The sequence below is a fragment of the Lolium rigidum genome, chromosome 4 (genome assembly GCF_022539505.1).
Source record: "Lolium rigidum isolate FL_2022 chromosome 4, APGP_CSIRO_Lrig_0.1, whole genome shotgun sequence".
Taxonomy (NCBI): Eukaryota; Viridiplantae; Streptophyta; class Magnoliopsida; order Poales; family Poaceae; genus Lolium; species Lolium rigidum.
Window position 1 is genome coordinate 70591530 of NC_061511.1, and position 14339 is coordinate 70605868.

The 14339-nt window shown below is 43.5% G+C and overlaps 1 protein-coding gene across 1 annotated transcript; it reads left to right on the forward strand.

Annotated features, from left to right (window-relative positions):
- Positions 1-3490: 3490 nt before the first annotated feature.
- On the forward strand, positions 3491-7866 carry LOC124708295 (desmethyl-deoxy-podophyllotoxin synthase-like). Its single transcript, XM_047239978.1, has 5 exons — positions 3491-4059; positions 4742-4835; positions 5434-5657; positions 6117-6694; positions 6806-7866. Exons 3-5 carry the CDS (start codon positions 5480-5482, stop codon positions 7430-7432), a joined length of 1383 nt encoding a protein of 460 aa, XP_047095934.1. The 5' UTR covers positions 3491-4059; positions 4742-4835; positions 5434-5479; the 3' UTR covers positions 7433-7866.
- The last annotated feature ends 6473 nt before the right edge of the window (positions 7867-14339 follow it).

Sequence of the window (14339 nt, forward strand, 5' to 3'; positions counted from 1 at the left end):
TGGAGTAGAAGTAGATGTGTCTAAAATTGAAGCTATTCAAAATTGGCCTACTCCCATGAATGTGAGTCAAGTTAGAAGTTTTCATGGTCTAGCTGGGTTTTATCGACGTTTTGTGCCCAATTTTAGTATTATTGCTGCACCTTTTAATGAATTGACTAAAAAAGAGTGTTGCATTTGAGTGGGGCGTCGCCCAAGATCATGCTTTTGATGAATTGAAAAGATTGTTAACTTCTGCACCGTTGCTTGCACTTCCTGATTTCAATAAGCAATTTGAGATTGAATGTGATGCTAGTGGTATTGGAATTGGTGGTGTGTTGATGCAAGAGGGTCGCCCGATTGCATATTTTTCTGAGAAACTTTCGGTGCTAAGTTGAACTATCCTATATATGATAAATAATTGTATGCTTTAATTAGAGTTCTTGAGGTTTGGCAACATTACTTGTGGCCAAAAGAATTTATCATACATTCGATCATGAAGCTTTGAAATATCTGAAAGCCCAATCTACTTTGCATAGGCGTCTTGCTAAGTGGGTTGAGTTCATTGAGTCTTTTCCATACATTATTAAGCATAAGAGGGGGAAAGATAATATTGTTGCTGACGCTCTATCTAGGAAAACTATGCTATTAACTCATCTTGATGTTAAAATTCCTGGATTAGAAGTACTATGTGATTTGTATGCCACTGATCATGATTTTGCTGAACCATATCGCTTGTGTGCTATTGGTAAAGCATGGGAAAAATATCACATACATGATGGGTTCTTGTTTAGAGCTAACAAACTATGTGTTCCAGAATCGTCTGTGTGTTTGCTCTTATTGCAGGAATCACATGTTGGAGGTTTGATGGGTCACTTTGGGCGTGAGAAGACGCTACTCATGCTCGCTGATCACTTTTACTGGCCAAAGATGAGGCGGGATGTGGACAGGTATGTGAAGAGGTGAATTACTTGCAACAAGTCCAAGTCCAAGCTGAAGCCTCACGGTTTGTATACTCCTTTACCGGCACCTACTACACCTTGGGAGGATATTAGTATGGATTTTTTGTTGTGTTCGCCGCGTACTAAAAGAGGCCATGATTCTATATTTGTGGTAGTGGACAAATTTTCTAAAATGTCACACTTTATTGCCTACCACAAAAGCGACGATGCGTCGCATATTGCTAACCTGTTTTTCAGGGAGATTGTACGACTACATGGAGTCCCGAAGACTATTGTTTCTGATCGTGACGTGAAGTTTATGAGCTACTTCTGGAAGACGTTGTGGAGAAAGCTGGGAACGAAGCTACTTTTCGACACTACTTGTCATCCCCAAACTGATGGCCAAACTGAAGTGGTGAATAGAACATTGTCACAACTGTTGAGATCCATGATCAAGAAGAACCTGAAGGAGTGGGAAGAGTGTTTGCCGCATGTTGAGTTTGCTTATAACAGGGCGGTACATTCTACCACGAAGTTGTGTCCTTTTGAGGTGGTGTATGGTTTCAAACCCATTACTCCACTTGACTTGTTGCCTTTGCCCATACATGAGAGAGTTAATATGGAGGCATCCAAGAGGGCAGATTTTGTGCGAAAGATCCATGTGAAGACTAAAGAGTTGATAGAAAAGAAAGGCAAGAGCAATGCTGCAAGTATGAACAAGAGGCGCAAGGAGATGTTGTTCAAGCCTGCTGATATGTTCTGGGTACATTATCGCAAGGATAGGTTCCCGAAGCTACGAAAGTCCAAGTTGCTCCCTCGTGGTGCTGGTCCTTACAAAGTGCTTGCCAAGATCAACGATAATGCATACTCGATAGATCTTCCACTTGATGAGTTTGGTGTCAGTAATTCTTTCAATATTGCTGATTTGACACCATATGACGGAGAAGACCTTGGAGCGTCGAGGTCGACGCCTTTTGAAGGGGGGGGAGATGATGAGGACATCCCTACTACACCACTACCTCCGTCATTGCAACATGAAGATGAAGCTGATGTAAAGCTCAAGTCCAATGAAGTTCGGATTGGACCAATTACAAGAGCTCGTGCGAAGCTACTTAAACAAGAGGTGAACTTGTTCCTAAACGATACTTTGATTGATGAGAACTTTATACTACCTAAGTCATGTTACTTATGTATCATCAAGTATGAAGAGGAGACAAGCATCACACGAGGAGAGGAGGAGCTGCTGGACGTGAAGATGGACGTGAAGCTGGACATGGAGCTGGACATGAAGAGATCTCATGGACGCGCGAGGGAGGAGCGGGAGGCATTCGCGAGAGGAGAAGACGATGTCCAGGCCGGCCCAGCACCCGGTCAGACCGACCGCCACGCCGGCGCGCCCGGTCCCTGGCCCGGTCCAACCGGGCGGTCCGTCGGATCCGCCCCGGCGCTGACCGGACGCCACGATGATGCCAACCGGGCGGGTTACTGCAGAGCAATTCCCGCGCCCGGTCAGCACCCGGTCCCAGGCCCGACCGACCGGCCCCCAGACCGGCCGTGTCCGAGTCTGTCTCGACCAGATCTATTCTGGGTCGGTTGTTTTTGTATCTTTTCGACCAGAGGTCGTCCCGCACGCCTATATAAGTGCCCAGGACGCCCCCCCTAGCTGCTTTAGACCATGTTTAAGATAAATCCAAGTCCTTAGTTGTTTGCTATGCAAAACTATTGAATCCCAACTCTCCAATTCGTTGCGATCTGGAGTTTTAAGCTACTGAAAGTTTGTGTGATCTGCTGTTACATTGGGGATTAGAAGATTGCAATCTACCGCTTCGTGGTCGGCGACTACGTGCGCAAGTGTGTGGAGTTGCGAATATCTTGCAGGGTTGAGAGTTGTTGCATTGGCGACAGGAATCAATCGAGAGACTTCGTCGGCGTCATACAAGTTATCCTCCTCATATCATCGATTCCATCCGCTGCATTCATCGTGTGTTCATCATCACCCGTCGCTTACTGAGAAGATCGGGCTACCCCTTATCGGTTTTCATTTTGCAAAATTCCGTTTCCCTTTATTTCCATTCTATTTCCGTTTTTTTCGCAGAAAAGTCGAAAACTCTCCCCTCCACTTTCATTATACATACACTATATAAAAGTTAGACAATTTACCAATCTCTCAGCGATGTAGCTACTGTAGATAGTCTATTTATCCTTTCCCTAATCCAGTTACCACGTGTTCTTTTTTTTTGATTGCCTCTTGAATTCAATCGATCGGTCTGTTTGATTTTTCCTTTTTTTCAGCGCTGGGCGTTACCGGTTACCGGCTCCTACACCTTTTCTCTCAATACTATCCGGTGATTGCGTTCCTTCTATTCACAGCGTTGGATTCTGTTGAATTATGTGACACGTGTTCCCTTCCTTGCATATGTGTTCTTTTTCTGGAAGACTATCTCTCTGGAAAATTCCTAAAAATCCCCACGTCTTATCCCCTCCCTCCAAGCGAATGCAGCGGACGAGCCCGGGCAAAGCTTCTCCGGCCGACCGGCTCCGTCCCATGCCCCATGCCCCCACCCCACCCTACCCTAATGCATCATGCCATTTTTTCCTCCCGAGGTGGCTGGCTGGGCGGACGACCTGAGCCCTCCTCCCTCTCTCGAGGTGACACAGTAATGGCAGAAGCCGGCCTAGCCAGTGCTCCCTACCCCTTGATGCACCGTCTCCGTGGCCAGCTCTCTGTCGACGCGGTGATGAACAAGACGAGAGTTAGTTAGGCCGGTGGATGTGCTCCATGGGCGGCCGCACGACGCCGCTCTAGATTCATCCCCATTCCAAGGATGGTGCTCCGGCGGCCGGATGGCGCCGCTCTGGATTTCTATCAATTTCCAGGCCGGCGGTTGTTCGACGACATGTGGGCGGTGCCTCCTCGGTGCGGCCACGGTGACCTCCAAGCCATGCCGCCAGAACGCGGCGCCGGAATCAGCGCGGACGTGCACAACTTCCCGTCGAGGTCATCGACCAACCGGGGCACGTCACATCTCCTTCGTCTTTGTCATCGATGCCATGTTCGCCGATCGAGTTGCTGTGTTGTGGATCAGGTTCATAAAGGACAACCTGCCGGCCACTTCATCTCCCATGTGAATCAATCACTGAGGTAGCTAACATTGGACCCTTTACTGATGCTTTCTTCTAAATTGGTTAATGTTGGCTGAAGTTGTTCCACCCCCAGTATATCTCTGTTGTACTCATCAGCAGCACAAAAAGTCCAGACAACTACCAAAATTATTGACAAGGAAAAGTAGAAGATGATCCAATCTATGGGTTCTGTTAAATATTCGAGTAAAATCTGGGAGGCTTTACAAATTTATACAGCATAGATGTACAACAAGGCTCAACAATTAATCACCTGGGGCTGGGAGTGCCAATCAATCAACAGTTTTTATCTACAAACTAGGAGGGGTAATGATAATGATATTTTTTCAGTTCTCTTATCTTCTGTGTCTGTGCTCGAGAGACAAAATCCATAGAAGGACAAATGATATGCTTTTCCTGTTTGCAGTTGGTAATTAAGAAATTAGTAGTTACTTAATTAGGAAACTGGCTCATGCTTGCAATGTTCAGATAAATTACCATTCATAATGGCACAGATCTACCTCAAATGTACAATCTTCTGCAGCAAGTTCAGTGTGCTGGATGGTTCACCTTTGTCTGGATAGAGATACACAAAGAAGTGGTGTTTGTTTTGTGAACTGCAATTAGATGATCGAAGTACTTATTATTGTGTAGTTTGTTTTGGACAATGTCTTCTCAATTTATACCTGTCTAATGCTGGACAGGGACTACTTCTTGCCAGGAGATTAGATTAGCTGTGTTTGGAGCAGTAGCCATGTCAAGATATGATCTACACATTATTTCTAGGGATAGATGCAGGTAATTATTCTTTGAACCAATCCTATTTCTATTAAGCAATCAAAATTTCCTCTTTTTATTTTGTCAAAGCAAGCTAGATAGGAAGCTCCATCCATTATTTATGGTATTGCGATTTTTTTATGCATTAATATAAGCCTATTACATAGTGGACAGGTATTGACTACTCCATTGTTTATTACCATGCATGGTTAGGCTTGATTGATACTATGCATCATGTACGTTTTCAGGCTATAGGAAACAGACCTTGGCACTTTTGAAAATGCAGTGATATATACTATTTGAGGAGTGTTGTTTAATATTCAAGTAGGAAAATTCTATTCGTCCTGAAATAGTTTGCATGAATCTATTGTGGACTAAATATGGTTGGTGCGGAAAGCAAAAAACAAAACTGTGGTATCTATTTCTGCTAAGCTATAGACCATACTTTTGTTCAAGACTTCCATGGGCAATTGTCAGTAGCATACACGACCATGTGCAAGACTTGACTATGTACATGTGGTTGAATTACTGTCCCAGTTTCACAGCTACCAGCAACCGTCCATGTATCTACCTATGAAAAGTTGTTCTTTCTTTTCCTCACCATCGAGAGGCATTGCAGGTGAAGAATCTTGGAGGAATAAATTTATGTATCAAGGGGTGTCCCTATGGGATTTTTTCAGCTGATGTACCAGTTCCATCTAAGGTCCGCCACTATCGGCCAACCAACGAGTGATCATTACCCTGAAGAACGTACCTCTACATATGTGAATAGCTACTATCAGTCTATCACTGAGCAAGTGCTATCACCTTACTGTGTATTACAATATGTTGATAAGAGACAAGGTATGGATGATCCATCTGGGTACACATGCATTGTTCGTTCTCGGAAACTAATAAGAATACTAGATGCTATTGAAATTAAGGTTCCTCATACCAAAGTGGGTGGGGCTTCTGGTTTGTCGGCAGCAAGACCATCTCTTTTTGAATTAAATATACTCTCATCGTAGAGAAGGCACATTATCTTCATGGAAAAGAAAGAGCTATATGTATGTCGGTGCACCTACCGTGTTTTCGCCATGTGTGGTTTACCCATCTGAGTGCTAACCAACATTGCTAGACAATGATGATATTTGAAAATATTACTCGGCGGTAATTCTACATCCTAATCCAGAATAATACGTTGCTCAAATGTGCATGTCCGAGTTCAAATTGAACTGCTAAATGACATAGCATTCTTGCTCTATATTGAAAAGGGCCATCCTTTTATGTCATTGTATAAGATGTTGTCTATTTCAATGGAAGATTGGATCAGTAAGGGGGAGCTGGAGCTTATTCAGACACCTAAATATGGATCGGTGGGGTGTGCGGTTACTCAACTGGTTCCGATTCAGATAACATGCAGGATATGCACCCTCGAGCTCTTCACCTCCCGCCGCGTCAGGTCCTTTAGGCCAGTGCGCGAGGAGGAGGTCGGGCGGCTGCTCCGCTCTCTGGCGCAGTCGTCGTCGTCGCAAGTGAACCTGAGCGAGCTGATCAGCGCCCACGTCGCGGACTCAGGGGCGCGCGCCGTCATCGGCAGCCGATTTAAGGGCCGCGATGCGTTCCTGCGGATGCTGAAGCGGAGGATAAATTTGGTGCCGGCGCAGTGCCTGCCGGACCTCTTCCCGTCATCGCGGTTGGCGTTGCTCGTCAGTCTGATGCCGCGCCAGGTGAAGAGGGAGCGGCAGGAGATGATGGATTTCATCGACACCATCCTCCGGGATCATCAAGAGAGCAGCAATGACGAGGACGAGGACTTCCTCCACGTCCTCCTGAAGATTCAGAAGGAGGGGGAGCTCGATCCTCCGCTCACCGACGAAGACATCAAGACCGTGATCGTCGTAAGCTAGCTGCTCATCCCTAAATACCCTTTTACATGTACAGTGCAACACACCATCGTAGTGAGTAAAACTGTAAAACTGATTTACTTTTATCTGCATTAATTTGGACAGGACATCTTCATTGCGAGCAGCGAGGCATCGTCGACGGTGATGCAGTGGGCCATGGCCGAGCTCATGAGGAATCCGAGGGTGATGAGTAAGGCGCAGGAGGAGGTTCGGCGAGTCCTCGACGGGAAGAACGAAGTCGTGGAGGAGAGCTTGGGTGGTCTGCGCTACCTAGACCTCGTCATCAAGGAGGTACTCCGGCTGCACCCTCCGGCGACTTTGCTGCTTCCCCGGGAGTGCCGGCGGCCTTGCCAGGTCCTCGGCTTCGACGTGCCAGTAGGCGCGATGGTGCTCGTCAACGCATGGGCCATTGGCAGGGACCCGGCGTACTGGGACCAGCCTGAGGAGTTCTTGCCGGAGAGGTTCGAGGGTGGCACTGCTGACTTCAAAGGGACGGACTTCGAGTACATACCGTTCGGAGCCGGGCGGCGGATGTGCCCCGGGAAGGCGTTTGGGCTGGCCAACATGGAGCTCGCACTCGCCAGCCTTCTCTACCACTTCGACTGGGAGCTGTCGTATGGGACGGAGCCCGGGAAATTGGACATGACCGAGCTGTTGGGGATCACCACTCGGCGGCGCTTTGACCTCTTGCTCATCCCGACCGTCCGCGTGCCATTGCCAGCGAAAAAATGAATTTTCTTAGCGAGATTCACCTCAGAGTACAGCCAATGCTCCGGCATCGTCGGATTGGTGGAGATGACCCGAGGGAGGAGGAAGAGAAAGGGGTGAAGTACTGAAGTCCAGTCGGCAGAGGTGAACGCGGCGGAGGTGAATCGATACTGTAGTTTAAGAATGGTTTGGCTTCGTATAATCTCCAATATACAACTTTTTATTGTTATAGTATTCGTGTGAATAACGTTAAGATATAGTTTTTCATACAATAAGGGCAGCGCACAAAATCTGAAGTGGCGCTTATGTCATTATGTGGAGTGAAGAAGCGAGCTAATGAACATAAGAATGTACACGAAATTGCTGGCTTGGCAATCCTCTGCGTCTTTAGACTAGTGTTCTTCAGATATGATGTGCAATACTGTTGGCACCATCTGACATAGATTAGATACCTATATAAAGGCTGGCTGATTTCTAGCACTAGGAGCAGCTCAACATCACGCGGCACTGTTCATGTGATATTTATTGCCAATCAAAATGTGACACGTTAGCAAGCTGCTACAGGAACAGCTGATGAACAGTGCCCATGATGAACAGTGCCCGTGAACAGTACCGGTGAAATGAACAGTGCTCGGTGTATAGTACCGGTTGATACGTCTCCGACGTATCGATAATTTCTTGTGTTCCATGCCACTTTATTGATGATACCTACATGTTTTATGCACACTTTATGTCATATTCGTGCATTTTCTGGAACTAACCTATTAACAAGATGCCGAAGTGCCAGTTGCTGTTTTCTGCTGTTTTTGGTTTCAGAAATCTTAGTAAAGAAATATTCTCGGAATTGGACGAAATCAACGCCCAGGGTCCTATTTTGCCACGAAGCTTCCAGAAGACCGAAGAGTCAACGAAGTGGGGCCACGAGGTGGCCAAACCATAGGGCGGCGCGGCCTGGCCCTTGGCCGCGCCGACCTGTGGTGTGGGGCCCTCGTGCCCCCTCCTGACCTGCCCTTCCGCCTACTTAAAGTCTCCGTCGTGAAACCCACAGTACCGAGAGCCACGATACGGAAAACCTTACTGAGACGCCGCCGCCGCCAATCCCATCTCGGGGGATTCTGGAGATCTCCTCCGGCACCCTGCCGGAGAGGGGATTCATCTCTCGGAGGACTCTTCACCGCCATGGTCGCCTCCGGAGTGATGAGTGAGTAGTTCACCCCTGGACTATGGGTCCATAGCAGTAGCTAGATGGTTGTCTTCTCCTCATTGTGCTTCATTGTTGGATCTTGTGAGCTGCCTAACATGATCAAGATCATCTATCTGTAATACTATATGTTGTGTTTGTCGGGATCCGATGGATAGAGAATACTATGTTATGTTGATTATCAAAGTTATGTCTATGTGTTGTTTATGATCTTGCATGCTTTCCGTTATTAGTAGATGCTTTGGCCAAGTTGATGCTAGTAACTCCAAGAGGGAGTATTTATGCTCGATAGTGGGTTCATGTCTCCGTGAATCTGGAGGAGTGACAAGAACCTCTAAGATTATGTATGTGCTGTTGCCACTAGGGATAAAACATTGATGCTATGTCTAAGGATGTAGTTATTGATTACATTACGCGCAATACTTAATGCAATTGTCTGTTGTTAGCAACTTAATACTGGAGGGGGTTCGGATGATAACCTGAAGGTGGACTTTTTAGGCATAGATGCATGCTGGATAGCGGTCTATGTACTTTGTCGTAATGCCCAATTAAATCTCACTGTACTCATCATAAATTCATAATATGTATGTGCATTGTTATGCTCTCTTTATTTGTCAATTGCCCGACTGTAATTTGTTCACCCAACATGCTTTTATCTTATGGGAGAGACACCTCTAGTGAACTGTGGACCCCGGTCCTATTATTTACATCGCATACAATCTACTGCAATACTTGTTTTACTGTTTTCTGCAAACAATCATCTTCCACACAATACGGTTAATCCTTTGTTACAGCAAGCCGGTGAGATTGACAACCTCACTGTTTCGTTGGGGCAAAGTACTTTGGTTGTGTTGTGCAGGTTCCACGTTGGCGCCGGAATCTCTGGTGTTGCGCCGCACTACATCCCGCCGCCATCAACCTTCAACGTGCTTCTTGACTCCTACTGGTTCGATTAAACCTTGGTTTCTTACCGAGGGAAACTTGCCACTGTGCGCATCACACCTTCCTCTTGGGGTTCCCAACGGACGTGTCAACTGCACGCATCACCGGTCATCTATGAACAGTAGGGCGAACAGTAGCTGTGAACAGGGTTGTAATATCCCAGAATTTAGGGTTACAAAAAATAGAGGAAACAGATGTGTGCATTGCATTCATGCATAGAAAATCTGGGGAATTTCCGCGCTTTAAAGTAAAACAGTCACAGTAACTGAAGTTTCACTTGACCTTGGTGGAATTGAAGTAGCTCATCAAGTCAAGCGCTATAAACCTCAATGTGACTTTGCTAAAACCTTGTTTTGGATAGAGATAATTTGATCTAAGGGGTTAGATCAAATGGAATTAAAAATCAACACAAGAACTTATTAATCAAGGATCAACTACTTGATATTACTAAAGATCACAACATGATATTCCTTGCCATAACATGTGAACATCCATTTAATTGGAAATCAAGTAACAATAATTGGAGAAACTATTCTTCACTCATCTTCTCCATGTCTTAAACTAATCTATGCTCTTAACATAAACCCTATGATATCCATTCTACTTTAATCTTGGAAACAAGACAAGGAGATCCAACTAAGGAATATAATTCTTCTCTATTCCAAATTATTATACATCAAACCTAGAGAGGTGAGAGTTCTATTATAATTAATAGAGAAGCAATAACAAACCTTGACCTAAACCTTGGATATACATCCAAGTATTCAAATCATCATCTTCAAGAGGAACCCTAGAGTATTTTTCAAGACATTCCCAAGAGAGAGGACCTAATTATGTTAAACCTAGATATTGATGATCACATCAACATCTAGGGAGCCTAACCTTAGGTTATCATTGAATTCCTTCCCAAATGAGAGAGACCATTTATACCAACCTTAGCTTTACCTAATTAAGAATAAAGGACAACCTCTGAACTAAAGTATTAGGTTGTAAACCATTCCCCTTGGAGTGGTGAGATAACATAATATCACATAGAATAAGATTATATCCATGAATTGATAAAGTAAGGAGGAAACCAATCCAATTAAGTTAGACAAATGGAATCTTAGCCTAGATACCTAAAGAGATCTTGTGAGTACACCATAAACCCTAGAATAAAACCTTCCTATGTAGAGAGCTCAAGCTATGGTGTTACACTCAAGATAGTTGAGGCAACACCTGAATTTGAGGGAGAGAACTATCCATATACCCAGATGATTATATCATCATTCCCTGGAAAGAACCCTAAGTTAATATCTCAGACATTCTCCTGGGATATAAACTAATGGGGAAACCATAGTAGTCCCATCCAAGAAGGTAAATTAGAAGTACTATACCTAGTTGATCAAGACAGAGTTTGATCATGGAAGTGAGAACCTCATTTAATGAGAGATACATTAGGAAGCCAAACCTTGATCATTATAAATTGAGTAATGATCATAAACCCTAAGAACTTGAGGTAAAGATATTAAGAACAAGTTGATCAAGCCTAACCCATTATCATGCCCTTGAGGTATGGGAGGATAAGTTAAACCCTACTAGGATAAGTAGATCCCATCCCCACATGAAATTATAGGGAGATCACTAGTAATCAAATCCAGGCTTATAGCTCAATCTTATCTTGTGAATAATTTGGTGATCATAAGTAGAATCCTACCACATCTAGCTTCCACTTATTCTTCACTTAAGAAACATAAGAAAACCTTAGAGTCAAACTCTATACTTTATATTACCATACAGAGGGGATATTAAAACCTAAGCCACAACTAAGTTCCAAACCATGCATCATTAGGTGACTATAGTGAGAACTCTATAATTGCTCACTAATCAATCCTTATGCTTCAATTATTAAACATAAGAAACACCTAATGCTAAATTCCATAATTCAAACACATGAGTGGTGATGAAACACTTATCCACCACTTATCCTTATAATTAATATCAAATCATGAATGAAACAATACTTATATTAGATACTTTCAAGGATAAGGACAATGTTAATCTCAGAAGGGGGGTTATAATAGAAACTATTAAACCCTAATAAGTTGGGCACACATAAAATCATATGTAAGTCATCCCATCTTAAATAGAAACCAAGCCTTATGAACAACCCCCTAAAATACCTTAAGTTAAAAGTAACAAAAAGATGGATACACAAGAAGAACATAAAATTTAAAATGAGGATATAACATTATGCCTAATGGCTATTTTGAATAACCCATTAGTATGTAATATAATCCAATGTGAAATACTTGTTTCAAACAGAATAATGATGTAATAGTCATTACACAACATCCAGATGGAATTTACAAAATCAAAACACCTGCAAAAACAACAGAATTCAAATATGAATTTAAATGGGAAATTATAAAAACAGAAAAAGAAATGGAATAAGAAAAAGAGGAGAAAAACCTTACCTGGACTCACCTGGCCGCCGCAGCCCACTAAGAGCAGCCCATCAGCACCAGCCCAGCACGGCCCAGACCAGCCCACGTACCTCTTCGCCTCGGATAAGATCGAAGAGGCGTCGTCGTCTTCGTCTCCGTCTCTGGACGCGCGGGAGATCGCCACCTCGACGAGAGCTCCACGTCCCGCGGTCGCCGCCGCCGTTGCTGACCGCCAGCACACTCGGGAGGCCCTATAAAACGCGCCGGAGTCCTCCATTTTCCCTCTCTCTGCTCCATTCTTCCCCAACGACGAAACCCTAGCTCGCCGGCCTTCGTTCACCGTCGGCGATTAAGGCATCCCCGAGTCTCGCCGAGGGTACTCCCAGCACCACCATCCTCTCCTCGTTCTTCTCGTCGAAGCGTGCAAGCTGGGAAGCCCCTGGTCTGGCGAATTCGGCCATTTTATCCGACCACCGCCGCCATGTCCATGGATGATTTCATCACCGTCCGAGCTCCATCGACCTCCCCTTCAAGCTCATCATCATCAGGGTGAGCATGCGCTTCTCAAGAGCCTCCTATTGCATCCTAGAACGCACCGTAGCTCGCTGTCGCCGATGCTCGTCGGAAACCGCCGCAGACCATGACCGTCGGCCATGCTCCGGTGACCTAATCGCAGCGGCGCCACCACCATATGGTTCACCGCGTCACGCTGAGTCTAATAGAACTAGTAGCTCGTCCGCGGGAGTAGCCCAACGCCGGCGCCGTCGCCGTTTGACCGCCGGCCAGGAGCTCCCTGGCCACCTCATCAATTTTGACCCAGTCAACCACCACTGTGGCATGTGACATGGCCACTGGCCCACTCGTCAGTGGCTATGGGTAGCTTTAGCCCGGGTAGGTTTAGTATTTCGTTTGTTTTATTTCAAATACAATAATTGCTGAAACTTGGAATGAATTTTGAAAATTCATTATGAGTCAGAAAAATATAAATAAGATATCAAAATTCTTAGAAAAGTAAAATCTATCCAATAAAAATATAAAATGAATTTTCTATTTTTAATAAAAATTTAACTGTTTAATACTTGTTATTTAAGCCTTATGTATTAAATTCTAAATTCAATCAAAATTTAATAATTAGGAAAAAAATTCAAATTAAATAAAAACCAGTAAATAAACAAAGAAAACAATAAAAGTGATTTTCTTTATTTGTTATTCTGTTAAATCATTATTAGAGAGATTTAAACCCTGATTAATAATTACCCTAATTATTAATTGTTTAAGAATAATAAAATGCCAAATTCAATATTATTTCATTTACAAGTTACTAATAACTTCAACTTTAAAATGAAGTTATTAATCATAGAACTATATGGTAAATAGCAAACCCTAATTCCATATTGAATGATATTACAACCCATCATTTCATGTGAAACCTAAAACCCTAATTCAATTAGGAACCTTAGCTCCATTACTTCATATGAACCCTAAATTGTTTCCAAACCTAAAACCCAAGTAACATGTGATCATGTTACTTCATTAGTAACCATAGATTCATATTAGCAACTAAATGCTTGTTCAAATCCACATAAAATATGGGAACCCTATCACTACTAATTAGCATCACATGTGTTCATCTTAATCAAACCTAGTCCCTATCCTACCTAGATGATCAAATAGGATCAACCCTAGTCCTTATTACCAAGAATCTTATCCTTACTCATCCTTAATTAGCATCACACCACTGTGATGAACTCCAATAGCATCTATGCCCAATATTTATCATTACATAACCATAGTCCATTAAACCCTACAAGTACTTCATAATTATGAACCATCCTATTTAGGAGCCAATCATTTCTTACTTAGTGGATCCAATAGCAAACCCTAGTCAACTTCAACCTTAATTGTAATACTTCTTATTACTTAAGAAGTATGTTCTTCGAAAGTTATTCTTTTGAAGAAAATAGGGAATCATCATCAATCCTGCCTAATAGGACCCATAGACAATAGCCATCTATCACCAACAAGGTATACTAACCTTGATAGCAACTATTTATAATAAATTTCTCAAGATGCTTAGGCTTAGCTCAACACTTACAAGTTCTAGCTTTTGATGAATCCAACTATGTTGCGATCCATCTAATACTTACTCCAGAAACTAGTTGAAACCATAGTAAACCATAGAACTCCACAACCCTAATTATCATACTTGTTCTTTATCAAAGAACATGTTCTTCAAAAGTTATTCTTTTGAAGTATATGATAATTAATCATTAACCATGCCATATAGTGCTAAAACCAACCACTATTCATTACATGTTAGGATTATACCAAATGTTATTGTTATGTGCTATTAGTGTTATTA

Bases quoted from the DNA above. Each gene is read 5' to 3' on its own strand.
- LOC124708295 (XM_047239978.1), top strand. From the start codon at position 5,480: ATGGGATTTTTTCAGCTGATGTACCAGTTCCATCTAAGGTCCGCCACT. The intron at 5,658-6,116 runs GTATGGATGATC...TTTCAATGGAAG, and splicing joins ATATGTTGATAAGAGACAAG to ATTGGATCAGTAAGGGGGAG. The intron at 6,695-6,805 runs GTAAGCTAGCTG...TAATTTGGACAG, and splicing joins ACATCAAGACCGTGATCGTC to GACATCTTCATTGCGAGCAG.